The sequence below is a fragment of the Pongo pygmaeus genome, chromosome 20 (genome assembly GCF_028885625.2).
Source record: "Pongo pygmaeus isolate AG05252 chromosome 20, NHGRI_mPonPyg2-v2.0_pri, whole genome shotgun sequence".
NCBI lineage: Eukaryota > Metazoa > Chordata > Mammalia > Primates > Hominidae > Pongo > Pongo pygmaeus.
In genome coordinates, this window is record NC_072393.2 from 59,087,684 (window position 1) to 59,110,666 (window position 22,983).

A 22,983-nucleotide genomic window follows, 5' to 3' on the forward strand; every position below is an offset into this window, starting at 1 on the left:
TTTAATATCAGGCAGAAAACATTTCCTCTTATCGGTCTTTTCTAGAATTTACCATGTTCTTTGTGCACATTAATATGTGACTTCCATTGGCAGCTACTCTAATCTTGGTCCACAGAGAACTGACAGTGCATCCAGATGTGGCCACTGAACAATCCCTGCTGCCCAGCAGCACTGACATCATGGGACCCTCACCCTGTCTCCATCCATGTCTGGGTGTGAGCCCTTCCCAGGATCGTGCCTACTGCAACCTCTTCTTATGTTCATGTCACTGGGTCATGAGAGATGGAATCTAAGTGAGATGAGAAGGATTAAGGAAGGCATGGGTGAATGTGAGCAAACCTGTCAGGCAGGATGCTTCAGATTCAGAGAAGATTCCCAACTCCAAGGCCCAGCATTTCTGAAAGGAAGGAGACAGAACAATCCACCAAGAATATCATCTCACCTGAGGAAGAGCCATCCCTGACTCCTTTGCTTTCCTCTTCCTCTTCCAAGTTTCTTCCTCACGTACCCAGAGTCTTTAGAAGTCAATCCTGAATGTTAGAAATATGTTGTTTACTGCTCAGAGTCAACATATCCCCTCCCTGTAAAACAACAACATGTAAAAAGGAGACCTCACCCTGGGAAATATGGTCCCCTCTGCTGCCCACCATACCAGGGAGGATAAACTCCTATAGGAAAACTCCCACTCCCCTTCTGGAGAAGCCCACACACACGCTGCAGCAGTAGGGATCTGGGCTGGAATGAGCTCCCCTTCAGGGCACAGACACAGACCTGACCAAACCACATGCAGAGGCTGAGTGTGGTGGCTCATGCCTGTCATCCCAGCACTCTGGGGGACCAAGGTAGGTACATTGCTTGAGCTCAGAAGTTTGAGACCAGCCTAGGCAACATGGTGAAACTCCTTCTCTATCAAAAATACAAATACTTAGCCAGGTATGGTGATGCATGTCTGTGTTTCTGTCATCCCAGCTACTTAGGAAGCTGAGGTGGAAGGATCACTTGAGCTCAGGAGTTTGAGACCAGCCTGGCAAACATGGTGAAACCCTGTCTATACCAAAAATATAAAAATTGGGTCGGGATCAATGGCTCAAGCCTGTAATACTAGCACTCTGGAAGGCCTAGGTGGGTGGATTACTTGAGGTCAGCAGTTCAAGACCATCCTGGCCAACTTGGTGAAACCTCATCTCTACTAAAAATACAAAAAGTAGCTGGGCTTTGTGGGCATCTGTAATCCCAACTACCCAGGAGGCTGAGGTTGGAGGATCACTTGAACCTGGGATGTGAAGGTTGCAGTGAGCCAAGATCACACCACTGCACTCCAGCATGAGTGACAGAATGAGACTCTAAAATAAAATAAAATACAAATACGAATACAAAAATTAGCCATGTGTCATGGCACACACCTGTAATCTCAGCTACTTGGGAGGTTGAGGCACAAGGATCGCTTGAACCCAGGAGACAGAGGTTGCAGTGGGCCAAGATCATGAGAGTGCACTCACAGCCTGGAGGACAGAGTGAGACTCTGTTTGAAAAAAAAAAAAAATTCTTCGTTTCTGATGTGACTGATGCAGAGATAATAAACCTGAGCAACGTGATAGAGACTGACGGGCAGAGGGAACTTCAGATGGCAGTGGGAGGACATGGGAGATATCTCTGAGCCTATATCTGAAGGAGGAGAAAGGGACAGGGCTGTCATCATTTAGGGACATAGGATAAGAGCAGGACAATGACCTGAGACAGGAAGTATTTTGATATCTGGGAAGAGAAAAGCAAATATGACTGGGGCAGAGGGATTCATGAGATGATGGCAAGCTCCCAGGAGGAGGCTGGACACTGGCAGGGGCCCTGGACACAGGGCTGTGGAGCCACAGTGAGGAGTGGGGCTTTTGTCCTGGGGAACACGGGAAGCTGGTGGAGGGTTCCCTGCCAGGGACTGACATGACCTGCTTTAGATTTAGCTGTGATGTCCTCACAGTGAAAACATTTTCACTGAGTTACCCTAAGAAGGTCTGAGATGAGTAAGAAGATGTGTCTGAATTCTTACATGGGGGCCTGGAAGGGCTAATGGGAACGGTTGGTCTTTATCACCCCATCCTTGAAAATTAGAGAAGCATCTTTCACATACCTGGGCTAAAGAAACTTCTTTTGCAAGGTTCTGATGCCATTAATTCCTAACATTTAATTTTTCCTTACAAGAAAATTACAGTAACATTTACAAAATGCAGAAGTGTAAACACACAGCTATTGACCTTGAAAATAGGGAGGCTGAGGTAGGTGGATCACCTGAGGTCGGGAATTGTAGACCAGCCTGACCTACATGGAGGAACCCTGTCTCTACTAAAAACACAAAAACTATCCAGGCATGGTGGGAAATGGCTGTAATCCCAGCTACTCAGCAAGGCTGAAGCAGGAGAATCACTTGAACCCGGGAGGCGGAGGTTGCAGTGAGCCAAGATCGTGCCATTGCACTTCAGCCTGGGCAACAAGAGCAAAACTACATCTCAGAAAAAAAAAAGAGAAAGAAAGAAAGAAAAGAAAACAGGGAAAGAGGGTCAGCTGTTGAACTAAGACAGAAGCAACTTTTTTCATTCAAGAATACATGGGTGGCCAGGTGTGATGGCTCACGCATGTATTCCCAGCACTTTGGGAGGTCGAGGCAGGTGGATCACCTGAAGTCAGGAGTTTGAGACCAGCCTGGCCAACATGGTGAAATCCTGTCTCTACTAAAAATACAAAAATTAGCTGGACTCCATCCACAACTTATTTAACCTCTTGTTGCTCCTTCTCCCCAATCTTTAGCTTGTTCTCAATCTCTATATATTTCCACCTCTTCTCCCATCTCTGCACCTCCTGAGCTCTCCCTGTTAAATTCTCTCTTCGCCGTTATACCCCCCGGCCCCACTCTCTGGCACCCCAGATTTCCCAGGTGTCCTCCCTGCTATGGTTCTACCTCTGTTCTCCTTGCCACCAGCACCACTCTGCTCTGTCTGCCCTGACTCCAAATCCCTCCTCCTCTCCCTCATTCTGATGAGCCTTCTTGTTTGCTGCCCCTTCTCCCTACCTTGCTGTCTGTCCTTCATCTCTGTACATCCAGCTTTTCTCTACATTTCTCCAGTTGCTTTTCTCCTCCTGCTTTGTTCTCTTTTGTTTCTTCACTTTTGCTGTCTCTTGGCAAATCCCTGACCATCCCCTACTTTGCCATTTGTTATGGGTCTTTCTCATTCTGCTTTTATCTGTCTCGGGTTTTCTACTGCTCTCTGATTCCCTCTCTCTGTCTCCTGATCCCTTTGGCCCACACAATCACAGGATGATTTGGCGTAAGATGCCTGCATCCTGGAGAAGCGCATTTTCCAGGGGCTGGAGCTGGGCAGGCAAGAACACCCCGTGTCACAGGACTGGCCCTGGGTACCTCCCCGACGCGGGCTCAGGGAAAGCGGTGACTGTGGAGGGGAGACTTGGTGAGCAGCAGGGCCCAGCATGAGGAGGGAGGTGGGGGGCGATGACGCCTTCGGACAAGGGTGGGGTCTACAGGATCCCACCACCAGACAGAGAACTCGGCCTCCCTGGGACTGTGGTGTCAGCGCTGGGCTCCAGGGGCCGACGAGGGTGAGGCTGGGAGGCGCTAGAGCAGGAATCCACCTCTGGGGTGAGGACTTTAAAAAGCGCGGGATGGGAGGAGTCAACAGACGGTTGTGAACAGGAAAACTACGCGATAGAAACTGTATACATTGCCCTATAGCAAAAAGACCGGGGACACGGCAGCCTCAGGGCGACTTTAAACCCAAAAGGAAGTGACTTCCGGACTCCCAGGGGAATGTCTCCATTTGCTCTTGTTGAAGGAAGAAGGGTGAGAATTTCCAGGTCTGTGGAGACCCCACGTCCCAGGTACAGAATTGCCGGGGACCTGGAGGCACAGCGTTAATGCAACACAGAGCAAAACTCACCGCCGCAGTGTGACTTTCAGTCCACGCGATCCGCTTCCTGGTCCGGGCGAATCTACAAGCACAGGACAGAAGCCAGGCCTCCGTGGAGCCAACGAGGAGGTGGGCGGGGCCTGGGCGAGGTAGGGGCGGGGCGCCAGGCGGAGAGACCTGCCCTTTAGAACCGGCAGACTGCGGGGCCGGGCCGGACTTGTGCATCTCTCAGCCTCACTCCCAGCCCGTTTTTCGGGTTTTGGTGAGGGAAGAGAGAGACCCTCTCATATTGTTTTATACTCAGTACCTGTTTGAAGAAAAAAAACAAAAAGGAAGTAAAACCAAAGACAGGCAGCCCTGCACCAGGCCCAAAACCAGGCCTGGGCCTGCCTGGCCTAAACCCAGTAGTTAAAAATCAACTCAAAACTTAGAAACCAATGTTTTTCATAGATTCCAGACATTGTATAGAAGAACATCGTGAAACTCCCTGCCCTGTTCTGTTTCTCTCTGACCACCAGTGCATGAAACCCGTTAAGTATCCCCTAGATTGTTCAATCAATCACGACCTTTCACATGAAACCTTTAGTGTTGTGAGCCCTTAAAAGGGACAGAAATTGTGCACTCGGGGAACTCAGATTTTAAGGCAGTAGCTTGCTGATGCTCCCAGCTGAATAAAGCCCTTCCTTCTACAACTTGGTGTCTGAGAGGTTTTGTCTGCAACTCGTCCTTCTATGTTGGAGGTGAGAGTGGCCAGGAAGGCTGAGGCATGATTCAAAAGCCCTGGAATTGTCTAGAACAGGGATGCAAACTAGAATGTGAAATGCAAAGCCCTGCCTGGGCAGAATGTACGATCTCATGCTGGTGGTACACAGAACAGAATAGAAATCTCTCCCTTTCTATTCTCCATTTGCTTGGGAGGAAGATTCCACCCTGTGCTCAGCTTCAGAGACTTCCCTAGGGCCATGGCCTGGGATGCCGGAGGAGTGCTCAGGCCAGGGACAAGTGAGGTCACCACCTGCTGCTTAAACACAGCAGAAATGTGGAAGCAGGGGCGGGAGCCTGAGGTCCAGCTACTCAGGAAGCAGTGGCGGGAGGATCATTGAGGCTGGAGGTCCAAGCCAGCCTGGATGATGAAGTAACACCCCCTCCCGCAGGGATCCCGTCTTTGTCTCTTTTTTTTTTTAATTTTTAAAATAAAATTTTCATTGTGTGAGATAGGGATCCAACATTATTCTTTTCCATGTGGAGATCCAGTTAGTTGTTCCAGCACAATTGTGGATGACATCTATTAGTTTCTTTTTTTTTATTTACTTTCTTTTTTTCTTTTTTCTTTTCTTTTTTTTTTTTTTTTTTTTTTGAGACAGAGTATTTCTCTGTCACCCAGGCTGGAGTGCATTGGCGAGATCTTGGTTCACTGCAGCCTCTGCCTTCTGGGTTGAAGCAATTCTTCTGGCTCAGCCTGCATAGTAGCTGGTATTACAGGCACGTGCCACCATGCCTGGCTAATTTTTGTATTTTGGTAGAGACAGGGCTTCACCATGTTGGCCAGGCTGGTCTTGAACTCCTGACTTCAAGTGATCCGCCTGCCTCAGCCTCTCAAAGTGCTGGGATTACAGGTGTGAGTCACCATGCCAGGCCCAAGAAATACTCTTTACTTCACTTTTTAAATGTTGAGAAAATACAGTTGAAAACTAAAAAAAAATCTTCCCCAGATGAAAAATCTTCTTCACTATATAACAAAGAAATAACAACCATTTTATTAATAAAGAGCCTTAGACCTGAATGTAATGGGAAATAGAGGAAAACAGTTGAGAGTTTGAAAACAGAGAAACTTCACTGTTCTATACAACCCATTAAGTACATGTTTTCTTTTGTCTTTTTTCTTTTTCTTTTTTGGAGACAAGTGTCTCACTCTGTTGCCCAGGCTAGAGTGCAGTGGCACGATCTCGGCTTACTGCAACCTCCACCTCCTGGGTTCAAGCAATTCTCCTGTCTCAGCCTCCTGAATAGCTGGAACTACAGGAGCCTGCTACCATGCTGGGCTAATTTTTGTATTTTTAGTAGAGACAGAGTTTGACCTTTTTGGTCAGGCTGGTCTCAAACTCCTGACCTCAGGTGATCCACCTACCTCAGCCTCCCAAAGTGCTGGGATTACAGGTGTGAGCCACCGCACCCGGCCTAAGTACGTGTTTTCAAGATAAACACTAATCAGTCCTCAGGGAAGAGGACTTGCCAACACCCTTGGTCACACATAGTTCATCCTGGCTCTACTTGGTAATGGAGGTGACCATCTGTGTCAGCTAATTAGCTTCATCCCGAGGAAGGGGGGAAAATGCTAACCCATGTCTTTTTGGCAAGTGTGAGTTTTACAACATGGTGACAGGTGCCCTCTCTAGTGAGGCTCCTACAATCCAACAGAAACTGAAGACAGCAGTAAATAATAAAATTTAGAATACATGGTTAAGTATAGAGTTTATGTGAACACAAAGCTTGAGGATAGACACCTGGAAACCTCAACTCCAAATGAAGGGGGTCTGTGTTCCCAAGTAGAGACGTTAAGATTTCACACACAGGGAAAGACAGAGAAGCTTTAGCAGAATCACTACATTTTCCATTCAAGACCAGTGGATAAGTTACAGCAACTTGACTGGTGATGGATTGATACACTTCAAGAAAGGTTACTTTATCACCACGTAAGAAGGAACAATCAGCCAGGTACGGTGGCTCACACCTGTAATCCCAGCTTTCAGAGGCGAGGCAGGCAAATCACAAGGTCAGGAGATTGAGACCATCCTGGCTAACACAGTGAAACCTGTCTCTACTAAAAATACAAAAAAAATAGCCGTGTGTGGTCCTGGATGCCTGTAGTCCCAGCTACTTGGGAGGCTGAGGCAGGAGAATGGCGAGAACTCAGGAGGCAGACCTTGCAGTGAGCTGAGATTGCACCCCTGAACTCCAGCCTGGGTGACAGAGCGAGACTGTCTCAAAAAAAAAAAAAAAGGGACAATGATGCCAAGAGGTCTTCCTCTGGGGCTGCTCAGTCTTCCTAATTATTTACAGGAAAACTTTTGTGTTTTTATTTTTTCTTTTCTTTTTTTTTTTGAGACAGTTTCACTCTTGTTGTGCAGGCTGGAGTGCTATGGCACAATCTCAGCTCACCGCAGCCTCTGCCTCCCAGGTTTAAGCAATTCTCCTGCCTCAGCCTCCCGAGTAGCTGAGATTACAGGCATGCATCACTATGCCTAGCTAATTTTGTATTTTTAGTAGAGACGGGGTTTCTCCATGTTGAGGCTGGTCTTGAACTCCTGACCTCAGGTGACCCACCCTCCTCAGCCTCCCAAAGTGCTGGGATTACAGGCATGAGCCACCGTGCCTGGCGCTCTTTTTTAATTTTTTTTGAGACATAGTCTCCCTCTGTCACCCAGGCTGGAGTGCAGTGGTGCGATCTTGGCTCACTGCAACCTCCGCCTCCCAGGTTCAAGCAACTCTTCTGCCTCAGCCTCCCAAGTAACTGGGACTACAGTTGCACACCACCATGCCTGGCTAATTTTTGGTATTTTTAGTAGAGACGGGAGTCACCGTGTTAGCCAGGATGGTCTCGATCTGACCTCATGATGCTCCTGTCCTGGCCTCCCAAAGTGCTGGGATTACAGACATGAGTCTCCTTGCCTGGCCACAATTTTTCTTTTTTAAATTGATATTAGGAAATTGATTTATATAGTTTTTTGTGTTTGTTTGTTTGTTTGTTTTTTTTTTGGTACGGAGTCTTGCTGTGTCACCCAGGCTGGGGTGCAGTGGCATGATCTCGGCTCACTGCAACCTCCAACTCCCCGGTTCAAGCAGTTCTCCTGCCTCAGGCTCCCAAGTAGCTGGCAATACAGGCGCGCCCCACCACACCCTGTAATGGCTTTGTATGTTTACTAGAGATGGGGTTTCACCACGTTGGTCACGCTGGTTTCTAACTCCTGACCTGAAGTGATCCGCCCACCTCAGCCTCCCAAAATGCTGGGATTACAGGCTTGAGCCACTGCGCCTGGCCAGAAAATCTCATAAAAGTTCTGCCTGCAGCCGGGCGCGGTGGCTCATCCCTGTAATCCCAGACTCTGTCTCAAAAAAAAAAAACAAAACGTTGCGCCTGCATGCCACTGGACTCTGGTTGCATGACACGTTCCTCTCAAGGCTCAGAATTATTTAAAGTCAGTAGCTTTTAATTTGAAACATTTGATATTTTAATTATTTAATTTCCTACTAAGATACATCTCCCTTGTTGTTTGCCTTACAAGGATCGCTCCCAAGTCCTTCAGAAATACATCCCTCAGTCATTAAACTGAAAAAAGGTTTAGTTACTTTCTAAAAAATACCACTTCAGGCCGGACACCGTGGCTCAAACCTGTAAACCCAGCATTTTGGAAGGCTGAGGTGGGCAGATGACCTAAGGTCAAGAGTTCAAGACCAGCCTGACCAATATGGAGAAACCCTATCTCCACTATAAATACAAAAATTAACCAGGCATGGTGGCATGCACCTGTAGTCCCAGCTACTTGGGAGGCTGAGGCAGGAGAATTGCTTGAGCCCAACAGATGTTGGGGTGAGCCAAGATTGCGCCATTGCACTCCAGCCTGGGCAACAAGAGTGAAACTCCGTCTCAAAAACAAAAAATTAATAACAATAATAAATACAGCCAGGTGCAGAGGCTCACTCAGGTGAGATTCCGTCTTAAAAAAAAGAAAGAATGCTACCACTTACACAGTAGGGCATTCTCAAAAACAAGGGCAATGCCACCTCTTTTGTCTTTTGTCTTTCAAGCTGTGATTTGCGACTGAAAACTTTTTCACATTCTTCACATTTGTAAGGTTTCTCTCCAGTAGGAAGTCTATGATAACATGCAAGGTGTGCTTTCTGATTAAAAACCTTGCCACATTCATTACACTTGTAAGGATTCTCTCCAATATGAATTGCCTTATAAATTACAAGGGCTGAATTTCAACTGAAGGTCTTGTTACGCTCACTACATTTGTAAGGTTTCCCTCCAGTACGAAGTCTATGATAGCATGGAAAGGATGACGTCTGACTGAAGGTCTTGCCACACTCATAACAACTGTAAGGTTTCTTACCAGTGTAACATCTACTATGGCATACAAGGCATCACTTCTGATTAAAGACCTTGTCACATACATCACATTTATATTGTTTCTATCCTAAATGGATTATCTGATGTTTCCTTAAGAGTGAGCTATAATTAAAGGATTTGCCACTCTCATTACATTGGAAAGATTTTTCTCTCATGGGAAAGATTTTTCTCTCATGGGTACTTCCCGTTTTTTGTGTGAGTAATGAAGAATAGAGGGAATTATTCCCATAGTTATTAGAAATATGGGTTTTGGGCCTACAAGAAATTCTTTGGGATGTTGAAATTAAGGAGGCATTGTTGATAGACTTCTCAACTTGATTACCAATTTTCCATTCAGGCTGAAGTACATGCAGTTCAGACAGATGCAAATGAAAGCTTAATCCAAGCTGATTTTTAATAGGCTTGTTTCCAGCATGCCTTTGATCATGTCGGTCTGTACTACCAGTCAACTCTTTGGTTTCTGTCATGGGTGCTTCATGGCCATTTCTTTCAATTTCTCACCATTGAAACTCAAAGTCATAAATATCTTTCTTGATTTCTGGGAAGCAAAAATCTCTAATGGGATGACTTTCATGTCTTTCCAACATCCCTGTGTGGAACACTTCTGCATTGCCTTGTCCTGTGGATAAGAACTTCTTCATCATGCATTTGGAAGAGATATCTACAAAATATAAACACCAATAGGTTTCTAATTAAGTACAGATGATAAATAATACTGAAATGTGTAAATATGAACCAAAAAAGCAATTCTTATTTTAAACTTTCCAAACATGAGCTTCAAAGTTTAGGAACACAAAAGGAGTAAGATTCTATAATAAATAAAGGGCGATTGCATGTCCTTCAAATCATTTCTATGGAAGCCTATTTCCAAAATCATGACAAAACACTGACAGGGCACAAACATGTGTAAGCCTAAAGTAAGGAATGTTTTTCCACTGTGACCCTAAAGTGTATGAGAGTTTGCAAAAAGCATATCACTGTCTATGAAAGAAGAAAAAAATGTATTCTTCATACTTACAGCATATTTACTGTATACAAATAAATGCTATAGGACCACACTACATACTATATTGGTAAATAATCCACAGCAAGCTCATGTAAGGATAACCAAAATCAATGGAAATTCTGTACTGTCAAACAATCATAGCACTGAGAAGATAACAAAAGATTACAAAACTTAGCCAGGTGTCATGGCCTGCACCTGTATTCCTAGCTACTCAGGAGGCTGAGGCAGAAGAATTTCTTGAACCTGGGAAGGAGAAGTTTCAGTGAGCTGAGATCGCACCACTGCAATTAAGCCTGGGCGACAAAGTCAGACTTTGTTTCAAAAAAAAAAAGAAAAGAAAACAACAAAAGAAAATGTTAATACAATATTTTTCTGGATAAATATCATAAAATTACCTTTATACATGCAGAACAGGCACTTTGTGACTTAAAAAAAAAAATTTGGTAGTTTCATTTTTTTGAGACAGAGTCTTGCACTCCAGGCTGGAGTGCAATGGCACAATCTCGGCTCACTACAACTTTCGCCTCCACGGTTGAAGTGATTCTCCTGCCTCAGCCTCCTGAGTAGCTGGGATTACAGGCATGCAACACTATGCACAGCTAATTTTTGTATTTTTAGTAGAGATGGGGTTTCACCATGTTGGCCAGGCTGGTCTCAATCTCCTGACCACAAGTGATCCACATGCCTTGGCTCCCCAAAGTTCTGGGATTACAGGTGTGAGCCTCTGTGCCTAGTGGCACTTCATGACATTAACGAGTGGAGTGTGTCAGTTATATTGCATACCAGATACTGAAAAGCCATATGTAAAATCAGAAAAATTAATAATATATTGTAACCCATGATAAAACCAGCAAGAAAATAAGTACATTTATACAGCCTGCAGAATTGTAAACAACTCTCTCTTAAGAAAAAAGCCACAATGTCTACTTAACCACCAGCACACCATATAAGGCTTGAAATACATATTAATATCACTACCTTCTAGGCCAAGTGTGGTGGCTCACACCTGGGACTACAAGTCCCAGCACTTTAGGAGGCCAAGGCAGGCGGATCACAATGTCAAGAGATTGAGACCATCCTGGCCAACATGATGAAATGCTGTCTCTACTAAAAATACAAAAATTAGCTGGGCGTGGTGGTGTGTGCCTGTAATCCCAGCTACTCGGAAGGCTAAGGCAGGAGAATCGCTTAAACCCGGGAGGTAGAGGTTGAAGTGAGCCGAGATCGTGCCACTGCACTCCAGCCTGGTGAAGAGCAAGACTCCATCTCAAAAAAAAAAAAAAAAAAAAAGGAGGTCAAGAAAATACACAACAATGCTGGGTGCGGTGGCTCACGCCTGTAATCCCAGCACTTTGAGAGGCCGAGATCTGATGTAGGAGGTCAAGAAAATATACAACAATGCAGGATGCAGTGGCTCACACCTGTAATCTCAGCACTTTGAGAGGCTGAGTCGGGAGGATCACGAGGTCAGGAGATTGAGACCATCTTGGCTAACATGGTGAAATCCCATCTCTACTAAAAATACAAAACATTAGCTGGGTGTGGTAGCAGGCACCTGTAGGCCCAGCTACTCCAAAAGCTGAGACAGGAGAATGGCATGAACTTGGGAGGTTGCAGTGAGCCGAGATCGCACCACTGTACTCCAGCCTGGGGGACAGAGCCAGACTCTATCTCACCAAAAAAAAAAAAAAAAAAAAAAGAAAGAAAGAAAAGAAAAGAAAAGAAAATGCAAAGCATTAAAAGGAATAAGAAAGGAATAAGTATTGACTAACAGCCGGGCACGGTGGCTCACACCTGTAATCCCAGCACTTTGGGAGGGTGAGGCTGGAGGATTATGAGGTCAGGAGTTTGAGACCAGCCTGGCCAACACGGGGAAACACTGTATCTACTAAAAACACAAAAAAATCAGCTGGGCACGGTGGTGGGCACCTGTAATCCCAGCTACTTGGGAGGCTGAGGCAGTTCTTGTGGGTGGAGGATTACCCAGGTGCCGAGGCAAGAGACTGAAGGCACAAGCCATTTCAGTATAATAAAGAAAATAGAATAAGAATAGTCATAATACAAATTAGATATAGAGATGATCATGGACAATTATCAATCATTATTATAAACATTATTAATCATTAGCTTTTAATATTACTCTTTGTTGCCTTACTAATATAACCTAGGAATAACCGGCGGGTATAGGGTCAGGTGCTGAAGGGACATGGTGAGAAGTGACCTAGAAGGCAAGAGGTGAGCCCTCTGTCACACCCGCATAAGGGCCGCTTGAGGGCTCCTTCATCAAGCGGTAATGCCAGTGTTCAGGAAGGCACCTGTTACTTAGCAGACCACGAAAGGGAGTCTCCTTTCCTTGGAGGAAAGGAGCTTCTTGTGGAAGGCTGGATATTATCCAGGCCTGCCCGCAGTCATCCGGAGGCCTAAACCCCTCCCTGTGGTGCTGTGCTTCAATGCTCACACTCCTTGTCCACTTTCATATTCCTCCAGTACTCCTGGTTCCTCTTTGAAGTTCATAGTAGTAAGCGGTAGAGGAAATAGTGAAAGTCTTAAAGTCTTTGATCTTTCTTGTAAGTGCATAGAAGAAAACGCTGACGTATGCTGCCTTCTCTCTCTCTGCTTCGGCTACCTAAGAGGGAAGGGCCCCCTGTCCCATGATCACGTGACTTTCTTCACCTTATCAATCGCTTAGAAGATTCACCCTCCTTACCCTGCCCCCTTGTCTTGTATGCAATAAATGTCAGCGAGCCCAGCCGTTCCGGGCCACTATCGGTCCCCTTAACTTGACGGTAGTGGTCCCCCAAGCCCACCTGTTTTCTCTTTATCTCTTTGTCTTGTGTCTTTACTTATTACAATCTCTTTGTCTCTGCACACGGGGAGAACACCTGCTAAGCCCCATAGGGCTGGACCCTATAAGTTCTATATATATGCATTGAAGGGGGCCTGACCCTCCACACCTTGGGTGTTTCTTGTCAGGTAGGATGAGAGACTCAGAAAAGAAATAAGACACAGAGACAAAGTATAGAGAAAGAGCAGTGGGCCCAGGGGACCGGCACACTCAGCATGCGAGGACCTGCACTGGCCTCTGAGTTCCCTCAGTATTTATTGATCATTATTTTTACTATCTTAGTGAGGGGAGTGTAGTAGCAGAACAGGTGGGGAGAAGGTCAGCAGGGAAACATGTGAGCACAGGAATTTGTATCATGAATAAGTTCAAGGAAAAATACTGTGCCTGGATGTGCAAGTAGGCTAGATTTTTGTTTCTCTTTACCCAAACATCTCAGTGTAGTAAAGAGTAACAGAGCAGTATTGCTGCCAGCATATCTCGCCTCCAGCCATGGGGTGCTTTTCTCCTGTCTCAGAATAGAACAAATGGGAATGGTCGGCTTTACACCGTGACATTCCATTGCCAGGGATGAGCAGGAGACAGAAGCCTTTCTTTTTTTTTTTTTTTTTTTGAGACGGAGTCTCACTCTGTCACCCAGGCTGGAGTGCAGTGGATCTTGGCTCACTGCAAGCTCCGCATCCTGGGTTCACACCATTCTCCTGTCTCAGCCTCCCAAGTAGCTGGGACTATAGGCGCCCACTACCACACTTGGCTAATTTTTTAGATTTTTAGTAGAGACAGAGTTTCACCGTGTTAGCCAGGATGGTCTCGATCTCCTTTTCCCGTGATCTACCCACCTTGGCCTCCCAAAGTGCTGGGATTACAGGCGTGAGCCACCGTGCCCGGCCTACAGAAGCCTTCCTCTTTTCTCAACTGCAAAGAGGCCTCCCTCTCTCACTACTCCTCCTTAGCACAGACCCTTTATGGGTGTTGGGCTGGGGGATGGTAAGGTCTTTCCTTTCCTACGAGGCCATATCTCAGGTTGACTCAGTGGGGGGAAACCTTGGACAATACCCAGGCTTTCTTGGGCAGAGGTCCCTGTGGCTTTCCGCAGTACATTTTGCCCCTTGTTAATAGAGAATGGAGAATGGCGATGACTTTTACCAGGCATACTGCCTGCAAACATATTGTTAACAAGGCACATCCTGCAGGGCACTGTGGCTCACGCCTGTAATCCCAGCACTTTGGGTGGCTGAGGTGGATGGATCACGTGGTCAGGAGATCCAGACCATCCTGGCTAACAGGGTGAAACCCGTCTCTACTAAAAATACAAAAAAAATTAGCCAGGCGTGGTGGCAGGTGCCTGTAGTCCCAGCTACTCAGGAGGCTGAGGCAGGAGAATGATGTGAACCCAGGAGGCGGAGCTTGCAGTGAGCCTAGATTGTGCTACTGCAATCCAGCCTGGGAGACAGAACAAGACTCTGTCTCAAAAATAAAAATAAATAAATAATTTTTAAAAAAAGGCACATCCTGCACAGCCCTAAATCCATTAAACTTTGATTCAATACAGCACATGTTTCTGTGAGCACAGGGTGGGGGCTAAAGTTACAGATTAACAGCATCTCAAAGCAGAACAATTTTTCTTAATATGGATCAAAATGGAATTTCTTGTCTTCCTTTTCCACAAAGACACAGTAACAATCTGATTTCTCTTTCTTTTCCCCACAATGCATTGCCCTTATATAGTTTGCTATGCATAAAATGCAAAACATAGAATGTGTACTGGGAAAATTTATAAACTGAGTCAGAGAAAACTTTGTAGAAAACAAATTGCACAACAAAAACAAAAAAATATGATGCAGGCTATCTGGCCTAAACGTTTGTATTGGCTAAAAGCCATTATCAGATTTCTTATTCTCCAATAGGATGTTCCTGCAGATGAGGCCTTTTAGAGAATTTGGTCATCTGTGTTGACTATTCATGAATAGGACTAATGCTTTTATTTTTATTTTTTCTTTATTTATTGATTTTTGAGACAGAGTTTTGCTCTTGTTACCCAGGCTGAAGTGCAATGGCGTGATCTTGGATCACCACAACCTCGGTCTCTTCAGTTCAAGCAATTCTCCTGCCTCAGCCTCCCGAGTAACTGGGATTACAGGCATGTGCCACCACGTGTGGTTAATTTTTTAGTTTTAGTAGAGATGTGGTTTCTCCATGTTGGTCAGTCTGGTCTCGAACTCCTGACCTCAGGTGATCTGGCTGCATCGGCCTCCCAAAGTGCTGGGATTACAGGCATGAGCCACGGCGCCTGGCCAGGACTAGTGTTTTATAAAAAAGAGACAGTAAAGTGTTCATTGCCTGTTCCTCTTTACACCATGTCAGGACACAGGAGGAAGATGGCTGGACTAAACCATGAAGAAGGATCTCACCAGGAACCAATCTGGTTGAAATCTTGCTCTTAGATTTTCCACTTTCCAGATTCATGAGAAATAAATTTCTGTGTCTGAAGCTTTCTAGTTTATGCTATTTCTTTTTTCATCTGTTTTTGAGACCGAGTCATGCTTCATCACCCAGACTGGGGTGTAGTGGCACAATTCTCCTGCCTGAGGAGATTCTCGTGCCTCAGCCTCTGGAGTAGCTAGGACTAAGGCACATGCCACCATGCCTGGTTAATTTTTTTTGTGGGGGAGAGACAGAGTCTCCCACTGTCACCCAGGTTGGAGGGCAGTGGCACGATCATGGCTCACTGCAGCATAGCCTCCCAGGCTCAAGTGATTCTCCTGTCTCAGCCTCCCAAGCAGCTGGGATTACAGGTGCATGCCACCACAGCCAGCTAATTTCTGTATTTTTAGTTGAGATGAGGATTCACCGTGTTGGCCAGGCTGGTCATGAACTTCTGACCTGAGGTGATCTGTCTTTCTCAGCCTCCCAAAATGCTGGGATTACAAGGGTGAGCTATCGTGCTTGGCCAATTTTATTTTCATTTAGTAGATTTGAGGTTTCTTTATGTTTGTGCAACTGGTCTCAAACTCCTGACCTCAAGCGATCTACCCACCTCGGCCTTTCAAAGTGCTGGAATTAGAGGCGTGAGCCACCACGGCTGGCTAGTGTAAGCTATTTCTGACAGAACAGTGAAATGAGCGAGACAGGAAAAGAGGCATCTCATCATCAACATCATCAAAGATTGACAAATCTTATTAAACAAAAAAAGTTTAGAGTCTGTACTATAAAACTTCCAATACGTGAAGCAATCTAAAAGCACTAACTTGTTTTAAAAACCAGGTGGGTGAATCACTTGAGGTTGGGAGTTCGAGACTAGCCTGACCAATATGTAGAAAGTTCATCTCTACTAAAGATACAAAAATTAGCCAGGCACTGCCGGGAACAGTGGCTCACGCCTGTAATCCTAACACTTTGAAAGGCCGAGGCGGGTGAATCATGAGGTCAGGAATTTGAGACTAGCCTGACCAATATGGTGAAACCCCATCTCTACTAAAAATACAAAAAAATAGCTGAGTTTTGTGGTGCACTGTGAGGAAAAGCAAGAGAGATCAGATTGTTACAGTGTCTATGTAGAAAAAGGAAGACAAAAGAAACTCCACTTTGATCTGTACTAAGAAAAATTGTTCTACTTTAAGATGCTGTTAATCTTTAACTTTTGTCCCAACACTGTGCTCACAGAAACACGTGCTGTATTGACTCAAGGTTTAATGGATCTAGGGCTGTACAAGATGTGCCTTGGTAAAAATGTTTTTGCAGGCAGTATGCTTGGTGAAAGTCATCGCCATTCTCCATTCTCTATTAACCAGAGACACAATACACTGCAGAAAGCTGCAGGGAACCCTGCCCAAGAAAGCCTGGGTATTGTCCAGGTTTCCCCCACTGAGACAGCCTGAGATATGGCCTCATGTGAAGGGAAAGACCTGACTGTCCCCCAGCCTGACACCTGTAAACAGTCTGTGCTGAGGAGGATTAGTAAAAGAGGAAGGCCTCTGTGCCGTTGAGATAAGGGGAAAGCATCTGTCTCCTGCATGTCTCTGGGAATGGAATGACTCAGTGTAAAACCAACCAGACATTCTATTCTGAGATAGGAGAAAACCACCTTATGGCTGGAGGTGAGACATCATGGCAGCAATACTGCTCTTTACTGCACTGAGATGTTTGTGTAAAGTGAAACATAAATCTGGCCTACGTGCACATCCAGGCACAGCACCTTTCCTTAAACTTATTTATGACACAGAGTATTTTGCTCACATATTTTCCTGCTGACTCTCTCCCCACCATCACCCTACAGTCCTGCCACATTCCCCTCTCCAAGATGGTAAAGATAGTGATCAACAAATACTGAGGTAACTCAGAGGCCGATGCCAGTGCAGGTCCTCACTTGCTGACTGCCAGTCCCCAGGGCCCACTTTTCTCCCTCTGTACTTTGTCTCTTTTTTCAGTCTCTCATCTCCACCTTGTGAGAAATATCCATGGGTGCCGGAGGGACAGGACCCCTTCACAAAGTGGTAGAACTACGGGAGTGAGCCACTGCACCCAGCTACACATTTACATTATAGCATCTTGACCTTCGGCTCCCCAGCTGCCTTGTGACTCTGTGTGTGTGTGTGTGTGTGTGTATCTTCACATGCTGTGACAGGCAAGGAAAAGCCAGTAGAGCATCATTGCCACTGGCCTGGCAGGAGGAGGTGGCCCTCAGGCTGCAGTTCACTGTGCTGTTTGCACTCTGATCCTTGGAAGAATCTTCCCTGAAGTCATGGAGCCTCCAGCTCCTCTGGAACAGAACTAGTTGTGTAGGAGTGTGTCCTTCATGCTCCTCAGGTCCCTGACCTTCTCCCCACCCTTCCTGAAGGGAATCCAGAACGCTGACTCTGAGCACATCACCTGGTGGTGTCAAAGCCCCTGCCCATCATGGCGAAACTGGGCCCTGCTGATGTGCAGAGCACGGAGACCCGGGAGCTGGAGTAAGGGATTGGCACAGATGACAAAAGTGGGGATGCCTCAGCACTGCCTGAGGACACAGGGTCTGGTCTGTAGGGCTTTTCTGACCCTAGTGAGGCCTTCTCCTCTTATTTTGACTGAAATAAATAGCCACAGGAAGTTCAGATCAATCAGAGTTGAAATTTCCAGAAGAAATGTGGGACCATCCCCCAGGCCCTGAGTTTTCCCTGAGGATGCCTCAGGATCTTACCCCAGGCCCTGAGTCTTCCCTGAGGATGCCTCAGCATCTGAACCATAACCCCAGAGTAGGTGCTGCAGTTGTCCTGTGGCCAAGATGAAAACTGTGTGTCCTTCAACAAAGGGAGATACAAAACGTTCAAAATAACCCATGCAGAAAGGTGTTTCTGAGTGGGCATGGTGGCTCCCACTTGTAATCCCAGCACACTGCTAGGCTGAGGCAGAAAGATCACCTGAGGTCACGAGTTTGAGACCAGCCTGGCCAACATGGTGAAACCCTATCTCTACTAAAAATACAAAAATAGGAGCAGGTGAGTTGGCTCATGCCTGTAATCCTAGCACTCTGGGAGGCTGAGACAGGTGGATTACTTGGGGTTAGGAGTTTGAGACCAGCCTGGCCAACATGGTGAAACCCCATCTCTACTAAAAATACAAAAAGTAGCTGGGCTTGGTGGGCATCTGTAATCCCAGCTACTTGGGAGGCTGAGGCAGGAGAATCGCTTTAACCAGGGAGGCGGAGGTTGCAATGAGCCAAGATTGTGCCACTGCACTCCAGCCTAGGTGATAGATTGAGAGTCAAAAGTAAAATAAAATAAAATTAAAATTAAAGTACAAAAATTAGCCAGGTGTGGTGGCACACACCTGTAACCTCAGCTACTTGCAAGGTGAGACACAAGAATCACTTGAACTCTGGAGACAGAGGTTGCAGGTAGTGAAGTCACAAGACTGCACTCACAGCCTGGATGATAGAGTGAGACTCTGTCTCAAAAAATAAAAATAAAAATAAAAAGAGCGTTTCTGATGTGACTGATGCAGAGATAATAAAACCTGAGTAACATGATAGAGACTGACAGGCAGAGGGAACTTCAGCTGGGGGTGGAAGGGCATGGGAGACCGCTCTGAACCTAGACCTGAAGGAGGAGATAGGGAAAGGACCATGACAATTTAGGGACATAGGGTAAGAGCAGGGACAATGACCAGAGACAGGTAGGATTTTGAATTTTGGTAAAAGAGAAAAGCAAATGTGACTGGGGCAGAGGGAGTCATGAAATGAGGGCAAGCTCCCAGGAGGAGGTGGCACACTGGCAGGGGCCCTGGACACAGGGCTGTGGAGTTGGGCTTTCAACATCTGTCCACATGGACCAGAGGGCCTTGAGGGAAACATGCACTTAATAGCTCAGAGCTCAAGATTTTAACAAATAACATAAGGAAAGAAAACTGAAAAACAGGCTAACTGGTTAAACTACATCATGATGTTAAAAGTTGCCGATAAATAATAAAGACTAGAAAGCATGCAGACCTCGATCTGAACCTGATGCAATTAATTTCAAACAGAAACTACTTTGAAATTGTTTTTTAAAAATCGAACAAATTCAGATGTCAACGGGAAAATAACTAGAACATATACATGTACAGAAAGGAATGATGTGAGCTTATTACAGGATGCCACAAAGGCGTCTTTCAGAAGTGATTATGCATTAAAAAAGGAATTTTTAAAATTAACATTTATCTCAAAGTCAAACTCCAAAAAAAAAAAAAAAAAAAAGAAAGAAAGAAAAAAGAAAGAAATGAAGAGGAACCAGAAAGAAAAAAAGGAAATCTATTACACGATGAGAACAAAAGCACTTTTGATGTCCCTTTTGTTTTTTAATTTTTTGGTTGTTTTTTTGAGATGAAGCCTCGCTCTGCCCCCCAGGCTGCAGTGCAGTGGTACCATTTCAGTCACTGCAACCTCTACCTCCCAAGTTCATGTGATTCTCATGCCTCAGCTTCCCGAGCAGCTGGAACTACATATGCACGCCACCACGCCCACTTTATTTTTTAGTATTTTTACTAGAGATGGGGTTTCACCATGTTGGCCAGAATGGTCTTGAACTCCTGACCTTAGGTGATTGGCTCCCAAAGTGCTGGGATTACAGTCATGAGCCACCATGCCCGGGTTTGATGTGCCTTTTTTTTTTTTTCCCATTTTTCTTTTTTGAGATGGAGTCTCACTCTTTCCCAGGATGGAGTACAGTGGTGCAATCTTGGCTCACTGCAATCTCCACCTCCCACCTTCAAGTGATTCTCCTGCCTCAGCCTCCTGAGTAGCTGGAATTACAGGCACGTGCCAACACACCCAGGTAATTTTTGAATTTTTAGGAGACAGGATTTCACCATGTTGGTCAGGCTGGTCTCAAACTCCTGACCTTGTGATCTTTGTGATCCACCCACCTCAGCCTCCCAAAGTGCTGGGATCACAGGTGTGAGCCACTGCACCCTGAAGTCCCTTTTAAAAAGTACTATGGTCTGGGCATGGTGGCTCACACTTGTAATCCCAGCATTTGGGAGACCAAGGTGAGCAATCACCTGAGGTCAGGAGTTCGAGACCAGCCTGACCAACGTGGAGAAACCCCATCTCTACTAAAAACAAGTTTAGCTGAACGTGGTGTCTCGTGCCTGTAATCCCAGCTACTTGGGAGACTGAGACAGTAGAATCGTTTGAACTCAGGAAGTGGAAATTGCGGTGAGTCGAGACTGTGCCATTGCACTCCATCCTGGATGAGAGCAAGATTCCATCTCAAAAAAAGAAAAAAAAAAAAAAAGACTATGTAGGCCAGGTGCGGTGGCCCCTCTCTGTAATCCTGACTGTAATCCCAGTAATTTGGGAGGTCAAGGCAGAAGGATCCTTTGAGCCCAGAATTTTAAGACCAGCCTGGGAAACATAGTGAAACCCCATTTCTACAAAAAAAAAAAAAAAAAAAATACAAAACCAAGCCAGGCTTGATGGCTCATGCCTGTTGTCCCAGCTACTTGGGTGGCTAAGGTAGGAGGATCGCTTAAGCCTAGGAGGTCAAGGCTGCAGTTAGAGGAGATCATGCCACTGCACTTCAGCCTGGCTGATACAGCCAGATCCTATCTCAAAATATAAATTAATTAATTAAATTTAAACAATTACATGATAACAGAAAGTGATTTTTTTTCTCCCACTTCACTGCCTCACTTCCTATTCCACCCTGGGAAAAGGGAAGAGAGTGTCTAACAAGTGAATTAAGACACAACCCTCTGGCTGAATAGGGATTCCAACTGGAAGCTGACCTCTGATGCCAAGATTTATAGAATGTACATGTCTCATAGATAGGAATTTTAAAATTCTCAATCTCATCTGTGTAATTTAAACAAGTTTTAAGTTATTAAACTATATACATAGAAGTCAACATGTCACAACGAATCATATCTAATGAACTCACCCACTCATCTGAACCCAAAGTCCCCCGCCCCTTTTTTTCTTTTGAGACAGGGTCTTGCTCTGTTGACCAGGCTGGAGTGCAGTGGCATGATCTCGGCTCACTGCAGCCTGGACCTCCTGGGCTCAAGTGATCCTCCTGCCTCGGCCTCCAGAGTAGCTGGGATTACAGGTGTGTACCATCACACCCAGTTAATTTTTTTTTTCTTTTGGCAGAGATGGGGGGGTCTCATTATGTTGCCCAGGCTGGGCTCGAACTCCTGGACTCAAACAATCCCCTTGCCTCAGTCTCCTAAATTGTTGGGATTACAGGCGTGAGCCACTGCGCTCAGCCCTTCTGTCTTCATTACTGTGCTTCCCTCCCTAATTCTGTACATATCTCTCATTCTCCCCTTCTCTCTCTAGCTCGTTTCCTTTTCTTTTTCCCTGGGATTCTGCTCTTCATTTTGTACCCCTCTCCTCTCCTGCTGTTTATCCCCTTCTTCTCTCTATTCCTTCTCTTCCACCTCTTCTGCTCCATCCTTGCAACTTCTTTAACCTCTTGTTGCTCCTTCTCCCCAATCTTTCGATCATCCTCAATCTCCATATATTTCTGCCTCTTCTCCCATCTCTGCACGTCCTCTGTTCTCCCTGTTAAATTCTCTCTTCCCTGTTAACCCCCACCCCGTCCCCACTCTCTAGCACCCCAGATCCCCAGGTGTCCTCCCTGCTGTGGTTCTCTCTCTGTTCTCGTTGCCACCAGCCCCACTGTGCTCTGTCTGCCCTGGCTCCAAATCCCTCCTCCTCTCCCTCACTCTGAGGAGCCTCCCTCTTTGCTGCCCCTCTCTCTACCTTGCTGTCCTTCATCTCTCTGTACATCCAGCTTTTCTCTACATTTCTCCAGTTGCTTTTCTCCTCCTGTTTTTATCTTTTTTTTTTTTTAATTTTTGCTGTCTCTTGGCAAATCCCTCACCCATCCTCTACGTTTCCATCTGTTACTGTCTTTCTCATTCTTCTTTTCTCTGTCTCAGGTTTTCTACTGCTCTCTCTCAGTCTCCTGATCCCTTTGGCCCACACAATCACAGGGGGCCTTTGAAGTAAGACACCTGCATCCCAGAAGACCGCATTTTCCAGGGGCTGGGCGTGGCCAGGCAAGAACACCCGGTGTCACAGAACAGGCCCCGGGCACCTCCCCAACGCGGGCTCAGGAGAAAAGGTGATTACGGAGGGAAGACCTGGGGAGCATAAGGGCCCAGCAAGAGGAGGGAGGTGTGGGGCGACGGTGCCTTAAGACAAGACTGGGAGGCACCCAGGGCGGGAATCCGCCTCGCGGTAAGGAGTTCAAAAAGTGCGGGTTGGGAGGAGTCAGAAAAAGGTTTTGAGCAGGGAAACTATGCGATGGGAAGTGTATACATTGCCCTACAGCAGAAAGATTCGGGAAGGGACCAGTCTATGGTGACTTTAAACCCAAAAGGAAGCGACCCCCAGACTCTCACGGGGACTTCTCAATTTGCTCTGGGTAAAGAAAGACGGACGAGAACTTCCAGGTCTATGAGGACCCCACGTCCCAGGTACAGAAGCGCCGGGAACCCGGGAAGCGCAGACTTAACACAACACAGAGCAAAACTCACCCCCGAGGTGGGACCATCACTCCATGCGATCTGCTTCCGGGTTTGCGCGAATCTGTGCTCTCGGGACAGAAGCCAGGCCTGGGAGGGACCC

General features: G+C 46.1%; 1 protein-coding gene across 5 annotated transcripts in view; it reads right to left on the reverse strand.

Annotated features, from left to right (window-relative positions):
* The window catches only part of ZNF888 (zinc finger protein 888), a 35,942-nt gene extending 12,959 nt beyond the window's left edge, over positions 1-22,983 (reverse strand). Inside the window, exons 1-5 of one of the 5 annotated variants that reach the window (XM_063658357.1) lie at positions 22,893-22,983; positions 8,661-9,706; positions 3,945-4,221; positions 1,404-1,522; positions 443-530 (exon numbers count right to left, since the gene is read on the reverse strand). In XM_063658357.1, the coding sequence (XP_063514427.1) occupies positions 443-457 (15 nt within the window). In that variant the 5' untranslated portion in view covers positions 458-530; positions 1,404-1,522; positions 3,945-4,221; positions 8,661-9,706; positions 22,893-22,983. Of the gene's footprint in view, positions 1-442; positions 582-1,403; positions 1,523-3,944; positions 4,222-8,660; positions 9,707-22,892 lie in introns of all 5 variants that reach the window. The other 4 variants (XM_063658360.1, XM_063658359.1, XM_063658358.1 and 1 more) reach the window with 4 other exon arrangements.